The sequence below is a fragment of the Aptenodytes patagonicus genome, chromosome 1, assembly GCF_965638725.1.
Source record: "Aptenodytes patagonicus chromosome 1, bAptPat1.pri.cur, whole genome shotgun sequence".
In the NCBI taxonomy this organism is placed as follows: Eukaryota; Metazoa; Chordata; class Aves; order Sphenisciformes; family Spheniscidae; genus Aptenodytes; species Aptenodytes patagonicus.
Genome location: NC_134949.1, coordinates 192,795,423 through 192,819,341, shown reverse-complemented (window position 1 = coordinate 192,819,341; position 23,919 = coordinate 192,795,423). Strand labels below are relative to the sequence as shown.

Genomic DNA, 23,919 nt, shown 5'->3' with positions numbered 1-23,919 from the left:
AACAAAACTAAAATTTAGAGGTGACTGGCTAGCTCAGACTTACTGTTCTAATAGCAGTCACGTATCTGAATTACACTAAAGACAACAGGTTGTAAGGTACAAATCAAGGAGCCACTCTAAAGCAACAGAAATACAGATAACCAAGCAACATGATATAAAGTATTATGTTATATATTTTTTCCTGAAGAACGCTTGCCTCATTTAACATACAGAGTGAATGAAATAGGAAAGAAATGGAATAATGTTCTATGAGAGTACTGACACGCACAAAACAGATTTTTGCTTTCATTTTCATATTGCCTTAAAACATCTAGAACCAGATTTTCTAACATGCTGAGCATTCATCCATTCAGCATTCATCAACTGAGACCAGTGAATGCTTCTGAAGATAAACATCCCTGAAACCATAACTCCAGGGCTACATGATCAATGCCTGCAGAATTTGGCCTTGACATCTTACTGACTCTTAAATGTGTCAAGTATGGATAATACTTGCCCTCTTTATTGTACTGTGTCAAGACTAATAACTTGTGAGATGTGACATAAGCAATAGCATATGAGAAAACTGCCAAACAAAAAATTTCCATTATACCACAGTATGTAAACACATTCAGAAAAACAGTATTCTTCATTTTAGAGCACTTGACTTTCCAGTTTTACTATTACTCCTAATGATCCAGTCATAAAACTGTTGACACAATGGAATAAGTTAACAACAGCAGTACAAGTTTGTACTGAAAGTTTTAAGACACTCGTACAAATACAAATTCAGAGCAAACCAATGCTCTAAGATGTCACTGTGGTCATCACACAGCTAATTCATGAGCAACTTTTTTTTTTTTTGAAAGCTTTTCGGCAAGTTTGGGGACTGCACAAAAGAAAGCAAATAATTTCATATGAGCAGAGCATCAGTAGGAGCAACTATTAGCAGAGATGTTCAAAGCATTTCTCATGGGTCTTCAGATGGAGCTATTTGGAGCAGTTATTCCCAATGTAGACCACTCAGACTAAAGAAGCTCTCCTGATAAAGTAGTTTGTAAGTCAGTTGCTACACCTGTCAGCTCTTGGCTTACATGTTACCTCAGGGACCCAAATTATCAGCCATCAACATGTTTTACACTACCCATTCTCATTACAGAGTGGAAGCATCCTATCCTGGCAGTACCTACAGTGAAGTTTCTCATCCTTCTCCTTCCTCCACTTAGTTGAAAATTTCCTTACTCCTCCTTAAGATACAGTTATATAGCAGAAATTCTATCTTTTGCTATGAATGTACCAGTTGTTAACCAGATCCTGAGCAAGTCCACTTACCAGATTTCCCCTCCTGGAATTCTAACTCAGAGACACTACTTTCTAAAACTTGAACTGACCGAGTCAGTATGAACACAAGGCTGTCCATGGTTGATCTTACAGAGTTATTTCTTCTTGAAATGTAGAGATTCCTAGTGGAACTAATGTTTTTCACTTTCTTACATAATCCACCAATAGTTCACAGAGGGCATCTAGCTACAAAAACAGCTGCAACTTGCTTTAGATTCCTTTAGCTTTCCACATCAAGGAGGGAAAATGCCTTCTTTCCTGAAAGAGTTAAAGAAAGATCTTCACTGGAGACAGCCTACCTTCCTGTGTAGACCATCTTACACCTTTTTTTGAGACTGTTGTTTCTGATGTTTCTTCCAGCCAGACATTTTCTCTCATCCAGTATTTCCTCACAGTCTCCATGTTTTTAGTTACTCAGAAAAAGGACACATGTGCACTAATGTCGAGCTTCAATGGAATCAACCAACGCACCTGCAACACAATCGACGCAAACCTTGATATTGACTAATTGAAGATCTTCACTCTTTGGATTTTTATCTCATGGATATAGAGACCAGCATGTATGGGGAACCAAAGAGTATTTCTGAATATCGCTCAAGTACAAAGAGAACTTTTTTGGAGTACAAAGAACTTTTTGGGGGGAGGTGGGGGTAGCATTTCAAGATCGCTCTCTTGTGAGGAACAAGAACAAATAAGGCTGTTCACAGTTACTTCTAATACATCTGGACAGCAGCTTACAGAATGTGAAAATTACTATATCCCATGCAATTGCTTATACTTCAGGTTATTAGCTTCCAGCAGAAACATTCTGCCAAGAGCCACAGCTACACTCACCCTGAACAGTAACTTTGCATGAACAACAAAACTCATAATCATGCAGTGGCACTCCTAAACACAAGTTTTTGCTTCTTGAATATGCAAAAAGGACTACAGCTTCTTCCTGAGAGAATATGTATTGTGCCAACTGTGTGAATTTTATTCAAGTACGAAGATATCAACATGATAAATGTAGTTTAAATAGCCAAGTATACTTGCTATTTAGAAACTAAAAGAAGCCTGATAAAAAAATTTAGTAAGCCTTCGTGCTATATAGCAGGCTTTTTAAATTAAAGGTTCAGCATTATAGAAAACTCAAGGAGAATGGCTACTTTGCTGATACCCATTTTTTAATAACAAACTTCATAAAGCACTAAGCAAAGAATAAAAAGTATAAAACCACTTGTAGCATAAAAGAGGAAGAGCCCAGTAGCAAGATAGTAAGTCTCCTAGACTAGAGAAAAGGATTGACACTCATTAGCAAAGTATTTCCTGTACACAGACTGTATTGTGTTGAGACATTTTCCTTGGAAGTGCTCCATGTTTCTTAGCATGTAAATAAAACAGTCACATTTCAAAACCTTTCATACACATAGCAGTACTTTAAATGGTCATTCCAAAAGGCTCCACAAACCATGAAAGTGAAACTTCTCATACTATTTTAGAAGTATCAACCATAAGTAAAAAATGCCACTATATTCACATTTAAAGCCATTTTTTGTTTAGATAACATTTCAAAGTTCCAGAGGAAAGCAGGATAACTTGTTAGTAAAAAGCTCCAAAACACAAACCCACAAGTTTCCTTATGTAGGATGAAGCTGCCTTTTTGTTATAGCCTCCCCTGCTATCCTTCCATGTATCTCACTTGTTTAGAATTAACTCATTTTAGTTAGTCACCTACAATTCTTATGACTTAGTCCATGGTTAAAAGTGACAAAGACAACAGATTCACTTTAAAATGCAAGTTACCTCCACAGTATGCTTATGAATTGATGATGCAGAAATTTAGTATTTTATGGCAAGATCAAGAAAATTGAGTAAGTCTCCAAAGGCAGTATGAGAAGTACATGTTTTAAATAATGTTCTTAAGTAAAAGAAACTACTTTTTCCAGAAATAACTACAGTTCTTCAAAACACTATCAACACCGGCCCCACTACACACAAGCACCTCTCTCACAGCATGTGAATTTTTTCTAAATCATGCAGGTGGATTTTTCAAATGAGGACAGCTAGTGTTTATTTTCACATGTTCAATCCAACCATCTTTCAGAGATTGCCACTGCAGAAATGGCTTGTTAAGCAGCTGCGCTTTTAGCTAAATAACACAACATACTAAGAAAACCAAAAATGAGTACAAGTTTAAAGCTGTACAGATTCAGGAACTGGTACTCAAGACACCTGTGCTGTTCCTTCAGCAAGAGTGGCAACTGAAGGACAAGGGTGGAATGGACAATTGGGAAAGTGAATCACTCTGTCAATGAGTCAGGGCCCTTAGATAATCCATTTTGAATTGCACGACACACACACTCATGAATCAGTTCCCCGAGTAGCATCATCTGCTGGAGCCCTACAAATTTGTGCCTATTATTCTCACCTTCAACACACAGAGTATGCAAAGATCATGAACTTTTAATTTATATAAATTCTGCATCAGAAAACTCCAAGATAAAGACAACAGATCATGGGACTTGTGTTATCACCTCTCAGAGCAGGCTATTTTAGGGTAAAAGTCCGTTTTCTCTTTAAACGTATGTCATTACAGTTGTCACTGTGGAGTATGGGAAGGCAATAGGTATTCGGGATAGTGAGTGTAAGTAACAGTCACTAAAAATTGAAGTACTGATCTTCAAAATACAGCACTTCATTTAAAGCCTAACATAGGGCATTTATCAAGCATTAAAGACAACAGCTCCACTGAGCACCTCCCAACAGTTGTGCGTTAACACAGGAAGTCAAGAGTAGGAGCACAGCACACTATGACCCCACCACAGTGTCACACCAATAGTCCCTGCTGTATAACGTTACAAACATCAGCAGGTTTGCTGGAACAAACTGTCTCCATCAGCAGGCAACTACTCAAGGTGAACATGAGCTATCTGACTTGAGAAATAGTCTGGACGCAATTATGACTTTACTAGAATTTTATCAGTATCTCTTCCTCCACTTTTCCTTCACCACTGAAGTTGTTTGCCCTCATCTAGTTGAGCATCTACATCAATAGCTTGGTCAAGTGACTGCTGATTTCTAGGAAGTTGAAAGTATTCTTTATATAACTCTTTCCCTCTGCTTGAGACAACAAAGAGATGATCACTGACAAACACCAAATGCACAACTGTTACACTGTCTATTAGAAGTTGCACTGTGGAACATCGCAGAAATAAAGAGGGATGCCATACATGCCAGTTTGAGGGCTCCAAAAATCAAGAATGATGGATGAAGGACTGTACTGAAACAATAATTAAATCCCTTCGTATCTATAGGTAGCATCCTCAGCCTAATCCCGTTTCACTCTTGAATAAACAACCTGCTCTTTTGGCAAGTGCCTACCCTGAAGCAGCAGTTATAGATGCTTCACCTGACATGTGGTGAACTATGCACATACTCACCTTTAACCTAATACTAAGCCAAGTCTGCAGTTAGTCACCTGTGTTTTGAAGTTAATTCATTTCTAAAAGGCAGATTCTGTGACAAGTACCCATTTTTCCCTTTGTGAATGATCTGAGAAGGGAGAAGCAAGAAATTCTAGGAACTGATTAGGAGAGCTATGCTGGCAAATGGATATAAAAATCACAGCTACAGATTCCACATCACAGTATCTGGATTAGGGATCTAAATGCTTTTGTATATAGGTGCTCATGTATATAGGCATATCCATCTTTATTGTGCCTTTCTGCACTGTCTACTATAGGATCTTAGTGTTGCCAGACTTGCATAAAATGCACTTGTCCCAGTACTTAAGTACTAGCTGCAGACTAGCTTGCTGGCTAACAAGTCAACGGCTACAAGCTCATCCTAGACTTGAAGGTGAAACCCAGTAAGAATATGCTATCACAGAATCATTAAGGTTGGAAGATACCTCTACAGACTGCCTAGTCCAACCCCCCTTTACAGAACAGGGTCAGCTGAAGCAGGTTACTTCTGGCCACATCCAGTCACATTTTGATTATCTCCAAGGATAACAACTCTACTACCTCTCTGAACAACCTGTTCCCATGTCCGACAACCCCCATGACAAGTGTCTTTTCTTTTGCTCAAATATTCTCTTGTATTTTAAATCGTGCACATACCACCTTGTCTCGTGCCTGGTGAACAGTGAGAAGCATCTGGCTCTCTTTTTTCACTCTTGCCTTCAGATATTTATACATATAAGATCCCACCTGAGGCTTCTCTTCTCCAGGCTAAATAATCCTAGCTCTCAGCCTCTCCTCATACGCCAGACACTCCACTCCCTTCACCAATTTCATGACCTTACTCTGGACTCTTTCCAGTATGTCCATGTGGCTCTCATACAGGGGAGCCTAGAACTAGACCCAGCACTCCAGATGTGCCTCAACAGGGCTGAGGAGAGAAGAAAGATCACCTCCCTTGACCTCATAGTGGTGCTTTTACTAATGCAACCCAAGATGTTGTTGACCACCTTTGCCGCAGGGTACATTGCTGGCTCATGTTCAGTTTGCTGTCTACCAGAACCCCCAGGTCCTTTTCTGCAAAGTTGCTTTCCAGCTGGTCAGTCCCCAACCTATACTAGAGCATTGGATTAATTCCTCCTAAGGTGCAGGACCTGGTATTTCCCTTCATTAAACTTCCATTCAGCCCATTTCTCCAGCCCATCGAGGTTTCTCTGACAGCACAATCCTCTCTCATGCATCCGCCACTCCTCACAGTTTTGTATCATCTGCAAGGTTGTTGAGGGGTACAATCTGCCCCATCAACCAAGTCATTAACAAAGATGTTACATACTACTGGCCCCAGTGTTAACTGCCTGGGGACACTAGTTGGACTTCATGCTGCTGATCACAACACTGAGCCTGGCCGTTCAGCCAGTTCTCAGTCCACCTTACTGTCTACTAAGCTGTACTTCAACAGTTTTTGTGTTACAGGAGACAGTGTCAAAAGCCTTGCTAAAGTCAAGATAAACAGTATCAACTGCTCTCCCCTTGTCCACTGAGGTAGTCATTTTGTCATAGAAGGGTATCAAGTTAGTCAGGCATGACTTCCCCTTCATAAATCCATCCTACCTATTCCCAGTCACACTTTGTCCTTTGTGTGTTTGGTAATGGTTTCCAGGATTATTTGCTCTATCAGCTTCACAAGGATTGATATGAAGCTGACTGGCCCATAGCTCCTCATATCCTCCTTTTTGTACTTCTTGAAAACAGAGTGACATTTGCTTTCCTCCAGTCCTCAGGAAACTTCATCCATCACGATGACTTTTCAAGGATCGAGTGGCAGTGCAGTGACATTGTCCAGCTGCCTCAGCAGTTGTGGATGCATCCCATCAGGTCCAATGGGCATGTGCACATCCAATCTGTTTAAAAGTTCTATAACCTGATCCTCTGCTACCAAGATCTATGTATATAAGAAAGCAATGAGAGTGATACCCATAGGCCCTCAAAAAAAAAAAAATCACAGAAGTTGTGTACATCCTCTATTGCCTTGGTATACCAAACTTGCTACTTTTATCAGCAACTCTCAGAAGGCTTTAAGAAGATTTACCGCAAGTGTTGAGCTTGAAATGAGAATCTCATTAGGAAAGATGACAAAAAGCATTATCATGAAAGGTTTTTGAATTTCTCTGGATTCTGCCTCATGAAGAAGTCTGGGGTTTTGTTTTGTTTGTTTTGGGGTTTTTTGTTTTTGTTTTCATTTTTTTTTTTTAGCACAACAGTGAAAGTGTCAGTGACTTCATTGACAATTGGTATCTTCTGCTTTTCCTTGATACGTAACAGGAATCCACTCTTGGACGCGTAAGAGCATAGACACAAGTATAGCCACAAGTATTGTCAAGACAGCACTAAGGACACCAACTCAGTGTCAGTTGAGCAATCCACTGCCATTTTGTTGCACACAGTCAATTACAGAATATATGCAGATGCCTTACCTAGAGTCTCCTGATCTAAGAAGTGTCCTATCAGAGGAGTGAATGATACCTAGAAGATCAGAATAAGAGTATCACCATGTCCAATGTTTGTCTTGGTGCTAGTGGATGTCGGAAGATGCAGGCTGAGAAGGAAGAAAAAAAACTAAGCACCTGCTTGGGACATGTCTTCCTCCCAGGAAGACTAAGCATCTGCTGTATCTGCCAATTAAAGGCACAGATTCAATGCATGAAGGGCACTGTTTAAACTGCGGATTTAGTGTGAACGCCACCATGATGGTGTTTAGCACAAAGTACCTTTCTAGGTAACTCTTCCGCAGAGTTCTTTCATTTTGTGATAGAAGTTATCCAAATAAAGTTAACACGGGGGAAAAAAGTCCTAAGAAACAAACACACACAGAATGAACTTAAAGAGTTTCGCAGAGCAGTAGGACATTCACGGGGTTCCCCTCTTGGTGTCTTGAATGATAGCCAGAACCAAGAGTGTGTTTCAAGAGGAATTGTACAAATAGGCACAGGCTGGTATTTGAGAAGGTGACTGAACTCATAGCCAAGGCACATGTGTTTACTGTGGAATCTCTGTAATAGTCCCATATTCTAAAAGCTATTTTAAAAATCAGATATTCTTGAAGAAGAGAACGAGAAGTTGTTAGCATTTGTTTTAATACACAAAACAACATTCAACGAATTGTAGAAACAGTTCAAGTCTATACTCATATTTTCCCCATCTTAGTTTCTTCCTTCAGTTTAGCAGCCATACATTAATGTAGATGACTAATTAAAGTTTTGATTAATGTAGTTTAATTACAACATGTTCTTCTGAAGACTGAATTTTCTATTTTTGACAGAAAACAGCAAATTGTTTCTGAATGACAGATAGCAACAACCTAAAAAACACCACAAAACCATCAAGAATATTCTTCTTTTATCCATACTTTGGTAAAATCATGCTTCATAATACACACTAATGAAATTATTATGAACTCAATCCAACATGCACAGCTACAGTAACAACTCATGCAGAAAAGTGTGTGAACTTAATTTTCTAAAGAGATACCCATTTTTTGCATTTTGCTTGTGACTGTTTTGCTACATGTAAAAGCTATTTCCCTGCACTTGTTCCATATGAGAAGAGTTCCTCTAAGTGATATTTAAGAGCCTGCTAGCTGTTTTAGCAACCCAGGAGTTAGCTAATTGACACACCAAGTCAAACACACTGTCCTTACCAGGCACTACAAGATCAGTTGAGAAAAATAAATATTGAGCTCAGAATGCAGGTCTGTTCCTTAACACTAGTAATCTGCATAGCTCTTGTTCAGACCAGCCATTTCCTTTCCTTTCTCCAACCCTAACAGGTAAGTAGAACCTGGTACAGAACTTTTTACATTTGTGAACTTTGTCTTTTATGTAACCACACTCACTTCACACTACTTCATCATGACCTACAGCTTTCACATTTATAAAGCCCCAGTCTGTATTTACAGCATTCCCTCGAGGCTGCCACATAATGAATAGAAGGAAGATGTAGGCAATTTCTTCACAACATACAGTGGCTACTTCGAGAGTCATCCAAAACAAACATACAGTAATGAACATTATTCTTGCTGACTAAATATTTTTTTAAAAATAAGAACAAAGCCATCAAGACAATGTTTCAAATGATTTCTCTAATATGTTGTAGGCAAAAAGTGATCTATGACTATCAGCAATGATGTACCACTGACCATGGTCTATATAGCATTATAAACTTGCTTTGAAAGAGACACTGGAAAATACAGTAAGACTTGCTCTGACAGTCTCTATCACCCTCTAATCCATTTTTTTTGTTCGGTTGGAAAGACAGACTCTACCTGTGTACCAATGTAGCAAGTTAGGAAGTGATTAGTGCATGCCTTTGGTATCTGCAAACAGGGAGCATAGTAACAATTATCACTTGAGAAAGAACTCAAACTCTTTACATAACATATCCTTACACATCCACATTACCTGTAGAAAAATCAGTTGCCAACATTATAGAAAATGATAAAACAAACATCTCCTTTTCAGTTGGCCTTTGTCTAACATTTCGTCCTGTAATTCAATGCCCCCCTCATTTTTTTTTTCTTATTTCAATATTAGAGTAACTTTATGCTACAGCATGGTATAGAAGTGCACTCAGGATACTGAACAGCTGGTGTGATTTTTTTTAATTATACAGTATTTTAATAATCAAAAGCTCTATCCACAGCACAATACATTTGATCAAGTTTAAATAGCAGTACAGTTTCTAGGCAAAAGACAATTGTTAGCTCCATTTCTTCAAGCTTCTCACCCTTCAGTCTCTACTACTTATATCTCCTCCAGTCTAGGTGGCTTGACAAAGAGGAAGAAACAGCCGAAAAACAGTTCGCATGCTACATATCAGACTAGCATAACAGCACAAAACCTAAAGAATCACAACCTCATTCGAAGAACTTTGAAGGATTACACAATTCATTGGGTAACTACCTTCTAAAACTAGGGAGAAAAACATTAGTCACATCACTGCTTTGCAAGCAGTGAAAGACCACAGAATCTGCAATTAGATCTTGTTGCAATGTACATACAGTAATCTACGGCAAAGCAAGCTTAACACTTTCTCCCCCTCCCCATCAGCTTCCAGAGTTATTTTAAAGTCTGCCTAAGTACCTCTGAAACATAATCATCTCAAATCTCAGTGGGTTAACAACTCACTCCTAGAAGGTAACAAACAATATTGCTGAGATTGTGATGAAACATCCAGCCAACCTGCTTATCCCAGGTTTCACTATACTATCTCTGCCACCTTCCCAAGCGTCCAAGTTTCAAGCAGTTAGCAAATCTTGAACAGTTTCCTTTTCAACCCAGTTGTACAGACAAATATAAACTTCTGCGCATCACAAACTGAACACAAGGCCAACACATAGATGATTTTTTCTGCTCCAGAATTTTAAGGAAGACAGATTGCATAACAAAGTATACTTTAACTCATTAGAGACTTATTTATTAGGGAAGATTTTACCTCAAAAAAAGTCTGAGAATGCCAAAAAGCAACAAAGCTATACACAAACTTTCTTTACTGAACAGATTTCAGATCCTCATTCCTTTGGGTCTGAGACTTGAAGAAAGTCTCTTCCAGCAATAACCTTAAGATAGTTTTTTTTTCATGAAACAAATAGCTTTACATTATTGTACTATGATGTCTTACCCACTTTTGGTACCCTTCTGTGACTTCACCCAAAGGATCTTAAACAACAGTTCTATTTTAAGTGTGAAGGAAGATTAAACACATCTTTCCTCCTTAACCGAAGTAAAGCATATTCTTTAGTGAAGTGATGAAGAACCAGTTGTACTCCACACATTTATCCACCTCATATTCACACAAGTATGTAAACAAAATCCAATTTGGTAGCTGAAAAAGTGACATCCACTCCACCTAGTTAGCACTTCAGCTATTTCAGTTTTGGTTTTTGGTGGGACATTCATTAATTCTTTCTAAAAGCAACTGGTAAAGCTTGCTCAATGTTAGTTTCATAGATACAAAGTACTCATATAACAGATACTTTGGGAACAAGTATAAACAGTTCCCAACACACCCCAGTGAAACATATGGGACACACAGTAGGTACCTTCAGGTTCAGACATCTATACTTAGATAACCATAATATAGGTGCCTGTGCTCCCCCTACAATCTAAACAGATCTATCAGATGTACCTAGCACAGCCAAAATGAACAGCTATCAAGGCTCAACTGATCCTATGTAGGAAGCCACATATGGTGGTGAGCTGAACAGTCCTCTGTGTCCACTGACCGACATTCACATGCCTGAATCTGGAACTTAATGTCAGTCCTTGACTGTTAAAAACGTATTCCAGAGAATTTGGGAGACAACCAACCAAACTGAAAGTTTTTGAAATCTGAACACACATCTGCCTAAAATAATTCACCTACCCAAAAAAAGCAGAACCAAGAAAATGGAGCTGAAGAGAACTATTTCAGCCATCTTTTTACTGGATGACAGTCATGCCAAATTTTTTATTTTGTCAAAAGTTATGCTTAGCATACAAGAACTATACTTTTTTGATTTAATTAAATACACTGAAAATGATTATTTGAAAGCAGGAATGTACAGGATCACAATATACCCTTTATGATAAGCTATGCAAAGATAATTCTCTGTGTTTTTTTTCCTATTCCTAGAAATATTGAAACAACAAAAAGACTACCTTCTCTGTCTTCAGGATCCTTCATTTAGACACAGCTTATTGATCTCCAATGAGGTCTCAGATTAGATTTCAAGGAACAAAACAAAAAATTCAGTCAAGTATCAGACACACTTCTAGTCTCCCTAAGACAACTCAGAGCATAACAAATATGTATACCAGAAAAGGATCTTGTCAAACAATTCTCAAAACGAAAATGAGTGTGGCTGAAAAGAAAAAAGTTAAATGTAATATTTGGCCAACTTGTAAATTACTCCAGTGTGTTCTTGGTGGATTTGATTACTCATTTGTTAAGCAATTTACCTTTTAAACTCCTTAACTGCTTAAAGGATCTTTGATCAAGTCAATGCTAACATACTAAAACACTGCTAGTTGATCATCATAAGACACAGCTGAACTTCAACTCCTTAAATAGAAAATAAGGAGAAATTCTGGTTTTTGGTCTCATGTTACTTGCACAACTTCCACAAGTACAGCAAATCTGGTTTAGATCATTATCACAACAATGTCTGTATTGGAATACAAAGCATAACTTCTGACCTATAACCTTGGTATTTTGAGTCTTTCTAAGCAGTGTAAGTACTGAAGAGTTTCTAGAACTTCCCCAAATAGTCTTCACTTTGATCTGTGCAAGTCCTAAAGCTTTGCAGCTCTGTGTACCTGAAGCTAGATTTCACCCAAAACTGTTAACTAATGTTAGTAGACTAGAATCTTTTTTTAAATCAAAATATGGCAGCAATTTTTATTTACAGCATTTAGTACGAAATACCAACTTATAGCAACTAGGTAACAAACAACATTTTCCTGAACACATTTGACAAATGTTTGCCTTCTATACAACCAGCTTTTTTCCCCCCTTGCCCTCTCCAAACACAGGGCAGACAAACATTTTTCCTCTAGAATCAGCTACTCTTTACATTACCTTTTGGTCTCTCCACTCAGGTGTAAAAGGTGTTCTTAACACCAAAATGTTAAGAGCTACTTACTGAGAAATATAATCCTCATCTTCACTGAGCAAGTAAAGCTATATTTTTCCCCACTATTCCTTTGTATTCTCACAAGTATTGAGTTAAGTAATTCACATTTTCCTTTCCTACATAAAAAAGTTGCTGCAATATTTTCTATCTGAGTTAAGTACATACAAATAGAAAGCTTCTATTAATATAAATATAGCTTATTTCACCTTTTTCCCAAAACTATGGTTTATGAAAGATCCTGGACCCACCTGGAGTTCTAGAAAGAAGGAACTTTCTAGGCTTAAATACCAACTCTTTCATAAAATCCTCATATCTATGCCATTTTAAAATTTAACTGCAATTGACTACACCAAATTACACCTGTTTCTGAAGAAGTAAGTGGGGAACTGTTCATTCCCAACTTGTAGGGAATTCAGTAATTTGCCAGGTATTTTATAGCAGGCATAACACGATCCTAACTACAATGCTTTCTATTTTCAGTCAAAATACACCAGTAATTTATGCGGGAAGCTAGTGTTAGGCACCAACTTAGAGAAGTTAGATACCGAAATACAACATTTTCCTGCAAGGTATAGCACACATTAGCTCACCACAATTTTCTGCCCCCTAATCCTTAAATTTTAGCAATTCTAAAATTAACTGTCAGAGACTAAAATTAAAGTTTCTCTTAGTTTCAGAGATCCTTCTGTTACACTATAGTTACATGAAAACCCAACCAAGTGAAGTGTGAAAGAGACCCTGTCTTGATAAGGGAAGGACAAGAAAGAAGAGGAAAAAGCGTTTGCAGAAGTTAACAGCACAAACAAATCCAAGCATATTTGGAAATTGTGAGGCTCTTGATTTTAATTTTAATAACTTTTTAGGATTAAGCTGGCAGTTCCAAGTGGCACTGATTTGATACAACGAAGATAACTAGCAGCAAGGAACTTACTGGATAAGTCTGCCCCAAAACATGGTAGTCCTCATTTTTTCTACCCATCAGGTCAAAAACAATTAAGTGCTAAAAATCTTTTCACACACCAAATGAGTTTATATGTATCTTTTAACTTCTAGATTTTCATACTTCAAACAGCAGAGGTAAAACTTGCACAGCACTGACTGTATTTCTATCTAGATAGTCAGTGTATCATCATCTAAAAAATTTCAATGCCATTTCAAAAGCTTACATTGAAGAGTACGCATTAGCAATAGGCACTGTAGAAAAGCTTGTACTATACATGATACTGGAATTTACTAAAATTATGTCAACCATGGAGACACAGTCCAGACTACAATCTCCAAAGAGAAGCGTACTGAAAATTTCATATTAGGACAACTAGCAAAGAGACTCTTCAAAAGAATAATTTTAGTCCAATTAAAGGAATATCCACTGCTGGTTGAAAAGCTGCATCATGTATTTAGGGTTTTTCCAGATACAAAAACCTCTTCTTACCTAGTCATGAATGGATTAGAATACCCAGAGTTTTATTGCTTGTAGCAAAGATAGCAACATCTGAATAGACTGACCTTTATTTTATTTTCTACACATTTTAGTAACATGCTTTAGTTCAAAAATTTATTTCCACTATACCTTACTGACGAGCTTGGAATGAAGAACTACATTTGAAACAATAGTTCTAATGTGACACAATTTTGCCAAAACTGTGAGAGTTTAGACGTGCAAAAATTAAACACTAAAGTTTTAGCTAAAGACTTAAATGGGAAACAAGCCTTTGTGGTAAATTCTAATGTGTTCATGTATTCATGCAATTCAGAAGTATACGTAGAACAATGGCCATCTGTGTGATATTTTAAAATCATGACTTCTGGTGACATCATAAACCATAAGGTAAAAGAATCCTCACACGCTTGCACTCAAAGTACACAAAAATAAAGTTATAGGTTATCTTTGATTTTAAGAACCTCAGTGCATTCTGCACCAATCCAACTTCAAGCATTTTGACATCAGCTGTCTACAGAAGTGAAGTTTCATACATATTAAGCATCATCAAGTGATCATTCGTATATGACAATATAGCACATTAAGGAGAAAAATGTTCAGCAACAGTTATTGGTAAATTACAGGACAATCTATATAAAAACAGATAATCTATTAGAAATTCAATATAGAAGACTTCATTAAAACCAAATAAATACTAAATTTTACCTTTTCTGGATTGTAATATAAAGATTTCAAAGTGGTAAACAAGGGTGGGCAGCCTTTACTGAAGTTAACCCTCAGGAACTTATCCATTAGTTCTCTAAATTTTTCACCTAGAAACAAAAGTGTAGTTGGTTATATGTCAGTGATTCCAAGTGTTATATAAATACAAGCACTAATTGCTGTGCAACTCTGGATAATAGAGTAACTGAGAAACTGCAATTAAGGGTTTTCATCTTTCCTGTTATTTAAGAATTATCCGGAGCATATTTGCATCTTAAAAAAGATCTGAATAAAATGCTTAAGTTGCTAGTGTTTAGGAGACTGCTGACGAAGACATGGTAACAGTCCTCAAACCTGTAAAATCTATTAAAAAGAGAAAGTGTTAAAGTGCTGGCTACAGAGAATGTAGCAAGGGCTATTTAAATGAACACTGGAAAAAATTTAATGGTAAGAATAACTAAGCACTGGAATGGATTACCTTGGAGATCTTGTAAAAGCTCCATCATTAGAAGTTTTTATGATTAAGTTAGACAAAAGTGTGTTAGGAATAGTGCAGATATAAGTTATCCTGCTTTGAGGAAGAAGGATGGATGAAATGAACCCTCTACCTCTCTTCTAGTCTTATTTTTTTTTATGAGTAGGACATGACTTCCGATGGCAATAGGATTGTTTCTGGAATCAGAAACAGAATAGAAGACTGGGTTTCAGAAGGAAAAGCACCATATCAGAATCATCTTTATCAAGATATACTGGCAGAAAGCTAAAAATCTGATTTAATTATGTTTTCAGGTAAAAATTACAGTACTTGCAATATGCCACTTTTCTGAGAAATGCTGTTTCACAACAACCCACCAAACAGGACTTCAAGGAGAAGATATCCAGTCAGGAAAATAGCTGGCTTTCATGTTTTTATTCCTATGATGAAAAGTGGTTGTTTTCAGTTGTTTCTATTTTTTTTTATTTTTTATTGGTTTTATTTGCTTCGCATAAGGATGAAGTTGCTAAACTTCACTGCCTACTCTGTTGTTCTCCAAGTCTTTAAACAAGGAAGTAGTACACTTCACATACTAACATAGATGCATAAAGCTGTTGAAATAAACTTCAACTCATTAAGAACACATTACAAATTTGATGAACAGATCGTTTTATAGATATTCAGACAATGAAGATACTACTGGTTTGTATATAACATTCTTATATACTTCCACCAATTCTTAATTGTCCTACACTTACTGTTATCAGCACTGTTACTGAGACTAATAAAGGTAACTCATGTTCTTGCCTCGCTGTACTAAAACAAACTGCTGTATATAGAAACTCCTACTACCTGTGGATGGGGATCCATAACTGGGCTATAAGCACATGCTTTATTACAGGTGCATTAATTAAAACTTGTTTTCTCACACTACAAGAAACCCTCCTATGACAATCCATCTCAGTTTCTCAATTTCTTCTGTCGAATTATTCTAATTTATATTCTTGATGGAAAAATTGTAACTCTGATTTTAAGAAAGCAAGATTCAAGTTTTCATTCAGTACATATTTATTCATAAAAACCAGAACAGCTTTAAAACAAAGTCTGAAAAATGCAAAACACACAGCTAGGCAACCACCTATGACATGAAGCCAAGCTCAAATTTTAGTCTGAAGCACAGAAGAGACCTGACCACAGGAACAGTGAATCCACAGCAACATAAACAAATCCAAAACTGGATGGCCAGACTCCAAGCCGCCACCCTTGATCAGTCTGAAAATTAATTTTAAACAGCCTTCTTCCATAAAGGTGGTATCCAGTTGGATCAAGGAGCTGATTTGTATCAAATACAAGGTTATTAAGATGCAATGCACGACAAGGTCTGGGAAGGACTGCCCTTTTAATACTAGCCTGCACTTTAGAGTATTTTAAGCCAATTCTGAATCAACCAGTGTTGGTTGCAAGCAACTAGTCAGTGACCACACTGGAACAGCAACCTCACTTAACCAAAAAAATCTGTCCTCTTGAAATTTGCAAATGTGTTTCTGCAAACAAGTTTGTTTCTATGCCTTCACATTCTCACTATTAACTTCTGCCAACAGGAATTCTTATCTGCTCTACTTAGAAACAGAAGAAATAATTTAGTAAATAGATGAATTTCTAGGGATAAAAAACAACCTTATACATCCACGACTTATACAAGCTGAACAGGTTAACAGAAACACAAGTTTAAATTTAGGAAAATTCTTATTTGTTATGAAACACTGCAGAAAGTAGCCTACTGAGAGACTTTTCTTGACTGATCTGATCATCAATTCTGCTTTCATTTAGACTATTATTGTTATTGCAACAACTAATCCTTGTTACCAAACATATTCCCATTTAAATGAACATTAGCTGTGAAACTACACTGTCAGATATGATAAGGTAACCTAGTGCAAAACATACAGAGAAATGAAGTCAACAGCAAAACACACTATTAATAAAGATATGGAAAAGCATTTTACAGGTTATTTCCTTGTTTGCTATGTATTACCATAACAATTTTATTACAGGAGAAAAACAATTACTTGTCACCTAACTTTTCAAATCTAGCTGAACTGCCTTAAAATTTGCCCTTGTATCTTCAAAGAAACTGAAATATCTGGATTAAGTAAGGCACAAGTGTTAACTTCAGGCCTAAATCTCTTACGAAGCAGTTAAAATCTTGTGATTTTACACAGGAGAGGTATATACACATTCAGACTCCTGAGCAACAACAGAAAAGTGGACTAGCTATGCTCTGTAGCATTACCGGGAGAGATATGACTTAGTTGCCATCACAGAAACATGGTGGGGTGACTCTCATGATTGGAGTGCTGCAATGGATGGCTATAAACTCTTCAGAAGGGACAGGTGAGGAAGGAGAGGCGGTGGGGTGGCCCTGTATGTTAGGGAGTGTTTCGATTGTCTAGAGCTCAACGATTGTGATGATGATACGGTCGAGTGTTTATGGGTAAGGATGAGGGGGAAGGCCAACGAGGCAGATATCCTGCTGGGAGTCTGTTATAGACCACCCAAGCAGGATGAAGGGGCGGATGAAGCATTCTACAAGTGGCTGGCACAAGTCTCTCAATCACTAGCCCTTGTTCTCGTGGGGCATCAACTTCCCAGATGTCTGCTGGAAATACAACACGGCAGAGAGGAAGCAGTCTAGGAGGTTCCTGGAGTGTGTGGAAGACAACTTCCTGACACAGCTGGTAAATGAGCCTACCTGGGGAGGTGCCTCACTCAACCTGCTGTTTACAAACAGAGAAGGACTGGTGGGAGATGTGGTGGTCGGAGACCGTCTTGGGTTTAGTGACCATGAAATGATAGAGTTCTCCATTCTTGGTGAAGTAAGGAGGGGGGGGCAGCAAAACCACAACCATGGACTTCCGGAGGGCGGACTTTGGCCTGTTCAGGACACTGGTTGAGAGAGTCCCATGGGAGACAGTCCTGAAGGGCAAAGGGGTCCAGGAAGGCTGGACGATCTTCAAGAAGGAAGTCTTAAAGGCGCAGGAGCAGGCTGTCCCCATACGCCATAAGAAGAACAGGCAGGGAAGGCGACCAGCCTGGCTGAACAGGGAGCTCTTGCTGGGACTCAGGAAAAAAAGGAGAGTTTACCACTTGTGGAAGAAGGGGCAGGCGACTCAAGAAGAGTACAGGGATCTTGTTAGGTCGTGCAGAGAAGAAATGAGAAAGGCAAAAGCCCAGCTAGAACGCAATCTGGCCGCTGTCGTTAAAGACAACAAAAAAAGTTTTTACAAATATATTAATGACAAGAAGAGAGCCAAGGAGAATCTCCATCCTTTATTGGATGCAGGGGGGAACATTGTCACCGAGGATGAGGAGAAGGCTGAGGTACTCAATGCCTTCTTTGCCTCAGTCTTTAACAGGCAGACCAGTTATCCTCAGGGTACTCAGCCCCCTGAGCTGGAAGACAGGGACGGCAAGCAGGATGAACCCCCCATAATCCAAGAGGAAGCAGTCAACGACCTGCTACGCCACCTGGACACTCACAAGTCTATGGGGCTGGATGGGATCCACCTGAGAGTGCTGAGGGAGCTGGCAGAGGAGCTCGCCAAGCCACTCTCCATCATCATTTATCAGCAGTCCTGGTTAACGGGGGAGGTCCCAGACGACTGGAGGCTTGCCAATGTGACACCCATCTACAAGAAGGGCCGGAAGGAGGATCCGGGGAACTACAGGCCTGTCAGCCTGACCTCGGTGCCAGGGAAGATTATGGAGCAGTTCATCTTGAGGGCGCTCACAAGGCATGAGCGGGACAACCAGGGGATCAGGCCCAGCCAGCACGGGTTCATGAGAGGCAGGTCCTGCCTGACCAACCTGATCTCCTTCTATGACCAGGTGACCCGCCTAGTGGATGAGGGAAAGGCTGTGGATGTGGTCTACCTGGACTTCAGTAAGGCCTTTGACACCGTCTCCCACAGCATTCTCCTCAAGAAGCTGGCGGCTCACGGCTTAGACAGGTGTACTCTGCGCTGGGTAAAAAACTGGCTGGACGGCCGGGCCCAGAGAGTTGTGGTGAATGGAGTTACATCCAGTTGGCGGCCGGTCATGAGCGGTGTTCCCCAGGGCTCAGTACTGGGGCCGGTCTTGTTCAATATCTTTATCAATGATCTGGATGAGGGGATTGAGTGCACCCTCAGTAAGTTTGCAGACGACGCCAAGTTGGGCAGGCGTGTTGATCTGCTCGAGGGTAGGAAGGCTCTGCAGAGGGACCTGGACAGGCTGGATCCATGGGCCCAGGCCAACTGTATGAGGTTCAACAAGGCCAAGTGCCGGGCCCTGCACTTCGGCCACAACAACCCCATGCAGCGCTACAGGCTTGGGGAAGAGTGGCTGGAAAGCTGCCTGGCGGAAAAGGACCTGGGGGTGTTGGTCGACAGCTGGCTGAACATGAACCGGCAGTGTGCCCAGGCGGCCAAGAAGGCCAATGGCATCCTGGCCTGCATCAGAAATAGTGTGGCCAGCAGGAGTAGGGAAGTGATTGTGCCCCTGTACTCAGCACTGGTGAGGCCGCACCTCGAATACTGTGTTCAGTTTTGGGCCCCTCACTACAAGAAAGACGTCGAGGTGTTAGAGCGTGTCCAGAGAAGGGCAACGAGGCTGGTGAGGGGTCTGGAGAACAAGTCTTATGAGGAGCGGCTGAGGGAACTGGGGTTGTTTAGCCTGGAGAAGAGGAGGCTGAGGGGAGACCTCATCCCTCTCTACAACTCCCTGAAAGGAGGTTGTAGCGAGGTGGGTGTCGGTCTCTTCTCCCAAGTAATAAGCGATAGGACGAGAGGAAATGGCCTCAAGTTGCACCAGGGGAGGTTTAGATCGGACGTGAGGAAAAATTCCTTGACTGAAAGAGTGGTTAAACATTGGACCAGGCTGCCCAGGGAAGTGGTTGAGTCCCCATCCCTGGAGGTATTCAAAAGACGAGTAGATGAAGCACTTAGGGACATGGTTTAGTGGTCATGGTGGTGTTGGGTCGATGGTTGGACTCGATGATCTTAGAGGTCTTTTCCAACCTCAATGATTCTATGATTCTATAAAGGTACAAGTGCAGTGCTCAGTAACTGAGCTAAACTATAAACTAACCTCACAATTAAAAGCATGAGCAAATACATTGGCAATTTGCAGCTGAACTTAAATTTGATGACATTTGGTATTTATGTACTTTATATTTCTTCCCAAAGGTTTTCTACTGGAGTTACAGCAGTTAGACAGCTACATACCAAGTGTGTATTTTTATGGGATTTACCATTTCATTTAGCCTCCTTCCTTCTATTTTGGAACATCATAGCTTTCTGTTTTAAAAAAGTATATACATATTCCCTCCAGAACTGAGGATATCTGCACACTGTATTTCAAAACTTCTGGAAGAACAGAATCACTGAAAGAACTTGGCTATAAAATTAAAAATAAAATATTTCATGCTACATAACACTGCAGACCTGCTTTTTGTTCCTATTCTTATTGAATTATCAGCACAAAGTTAGTTTATGTTGTAGATTTAAGTTCTAATGGTTCTGCAACAGTGTTGTACACCCAGTATGATATTCAGAGTCATAAAAAAGATTTGGTGTTTTCTGTACAGTAGAAAAAACTGTACAGTACAAAAATTGTTACGAAGTTCAGTCCTATGCTATTGTGATTGTTATATACATCTTTTACACCTGGTTTCAGTGTTTATAAATTATAAGTTTGCTTATATATGTGTGTATATTAAAGATATAGGAGGGGATGTGTATATACACACCCCTATACCTTTAATTCAAGTGTACTATACCCCCTACCTTTTAACTTATGGTTCTTAACTCGCATGATGCAGAAAAATAATGTACAATGCCTACAATCTATATACCATTCTGTACTGCAGTTTTATCAATACAAACATTACATAGTTCATATCACCGTATTAGAGCACATGAACTTTTTCTATCAACTCCTAAAACATAACAAAATTTTGTCTATTCCAAGAGAAATGCATACATCCGATTTGTGTACATGTACTAATAGGTATTAAATGCACAAACAGGTATTAAATGCACATTCAACAGCCTGATGAAAACTTAAGGAAAAACACAGTAAAAAACTATTACAGAACAGATATGCAACTTGTTACCTGAAACAAAGTTTAAAGGTAATCTTCTAGGTGAAACTGCTCTGGGATGTCTTTTACTAACTTCTTCATAAATCTGAAGCCTCTCTTCTAAAGTGCCTATTATCAGTAAATATAATAGATATAAGTAACAGAGAAAAATCTATTCTTCTAAATGTTTTTAAGTGTTGAGAATTAATTTAGCTAGACTTCTTACACTGTTTGGATTTGGAACAATTTAAGTATTTCAAGCTATTTTTTCCAGTTAATCATAAACATTACTGTGTAAAACTGTGTATTGAAAACACGCTGTATGTACATTACACAGCTACCAGCATTAATCACTAAGGACAAACTTCAAACAGGACAATTTCCTTGTATATTCAATCATTAGTACTAAAGTTTGGTTTCTTTCAGTTACATGCTGTGCAGACCCATTCATACAGTAGTTTGACATTCATAGCTTCAATTAACTGTTTTTTCACTATGCATCCATTTCAGACATACTTAAAGCGTTCAGAGAAATATATTGCATTTCTAAATCACAGGTATACAAAGAGCATACTATACAAGCATGCCTTATTATAGGTCCTCTGGTGGCAGCAAAAACAGGGCACAATACTGCCAGTGTAAGTACTGAGCACCAGAACTCTTTATACATTAATGTTTAACAAAAATGAAGCTACTTAAAGATTTTCTTCCCACTCCTCCCCTTTCCCCCATAATATGCTTTGGAGCTCCAATGTGGTTAGAACTTTAATAAAACTAATCTCTTGCTTTCAAATGCCATTTTCACATAATCAAGATCAATTTTGCTTAAATATTATGGAATTCATCAAGCAATTTAAATAAAACTGAAGGTACAGATCAAGACTATGACACAACATATTTAATAAATATATCCGTTTTCCTTTCAGAAGAAAAAAAATTATCTTGTCACTGAGCTCAGATGTTGGGGAGGGGGGGGAAATATGTTACCCAGTGGCTCCAAGAGATGTAGAGTTCTAAAAGTTATGCTAAAATAATGTTTGGATTGGAACTAAAGCATATAAAAGCCCTAATTGAAGTCACAAGTTGGAGCTCCAGAACTTACCATGGGGGAGGAAATAGTCCTAAGACCACCTAAAAAATAAAGTAGCATTATTAGTTTTATAAATTAGTACAGTTTTAATCTACATAGGATTTTAATTTGTCAAATAAACAACTGGATTGGTTCTTTGTTAAGAACTACACATTTTCATCAACATTTATTATATCGAACAGAATAATCAAGTTCTTGGGTAATTTATTTTGAGACAATTATCATGACCTTCAACTCTATGGATATACTAGGAAAACCAATCAAAGGGCAACACTACTCTGCATAAATTTAACAAATGCAATCATTTTCATTTCCCAATCACAAGCCATATTCCCAGACCTTATGAAACCCAACTGTAAAACTTTCTAGAAGAAAGCTGGTTGAGAAATATAATGCAGCTATAATCTCTACAAATAATAGCCTTGTGGGCTTATGATTTATGATGTCATCAGAATAACTCAAATCTTCCACTAATTAATGAACAGTGAAATACAAGGAAACCATTCCTGTGTAAAGGGAAACACTTGGGACAGTTACAACTGCAAAACACTTACAGTATAAATTGATGCAATATTGTAATTAAAAAAAACAAACAACTAGCTATTTTCCTGGAAAGACAACAGCAGTCATGTGAACTTGCATTTGAATAACAGATTTATTCACATTTATCACCTTTTCATCCAAAGAACAGTCACCTTAAAAAAAAGATTTTTTTTTTCAGATGGCCTAACTTTAAAAGGCCATCTGAAATATATATTTGAGTATTTCTCTACAAGCCCATAGAAAGAGGTACCACCTAAACAAGATTCAGAATGACAATTTTACATTGCGGTGTATGATAGTAGTCTGACAATCAACTACTAGACAGGAATGAATTGCAATTTGGTTTCCAAGTTCATGTGTGGCAAGGAAATGTTCTTCGTGTAAGCACATTAGCAAATGCCACCTTTAGCTCCAAGCAAAAGACTTCCTGTTGGTATTTTCATGCATCAAGTTTTTCAGTGAACATTTTTAAAATGGATAAACACAACTACATCATATTCAAGATTAGAAAGTACATAATTTTCTACCAAGTAAAGCTTTTTAATCTAAAACATAACACAAACAGGAATTTTAAGTACATCCTGTATCATAACGTATTTTCAATGTATCTGTGTATCTTAACTTACTAGGTTGCAGGGCCTTTTCCAAGCCTTCATAATAATACCAGTTTTCCGCATTGCGCTCAATTAACTCTCTGTATACTTCACCAGCTTCTTTCAGTCTTCCCAACTTCAGTAACATCTCTCCTAAAAACAACGCAGTAATTACATGAGAGAACACTGATGACTTGGGAGTGAAGTTTACAAAACTAGATACATAAAATTGGGCTTAATCATATGTAGATACTTAAAAAGAGGCTTTATTTTTCCAGAGGCATTTACTGTGTATTACAAGTGCTACCTGAAGCTACCACACATATAGCTCAACACAGTTTGGAGCATTCAGTACCTGTGAAAACAAAGATTATTCGAAAGTCTGTATCCAAGTATTTAAAATAGCTATTGGGATTATCAAAGAAACAAGTAACTCTTCCTTCCAGGACTCCAACACATGACTATTTCACTTCTTATCAGGCTGTTTACTTAACTACACCTGTATTTTTCACACCAACTAAC

At 38.4% G+C, this 23,919-nt stretch overlaps 1 protein-coding gene across 1 annotated transcript in view; it reads right to left on the bottom strand.

Annotated features, from left to right (window-relative positions):
* The window catches only part of NAA16 (N-alpha-acetyltransferase 16, NatA auxiliary subunit), a 79,287-nt gene that overhangs the window by 27,169 nt on the left and 28,199 nt on the right, over window positions 1–23,919 (bottom strand). The window contains exons 7-9 of the mRNA XM_076363324.1: window positions 23,431–23,550; window positions 21,205–21,300; window positions 14,579–14,685 (exon numbers count right to left, since the gene is read on the bottom strand). Of these exons, the coding sequence (XP_076219439.1) occupies window positions 14,579–14,685; window positions 21,205–21,300; window positions 23,431–23,550 (323 nt within the window). The remainder of the gene's footprint in view (window positions 1–14,578; window positions 14,686–21,204; window positions 21,301–23,430; window positions 23,551–23,919) is intronic.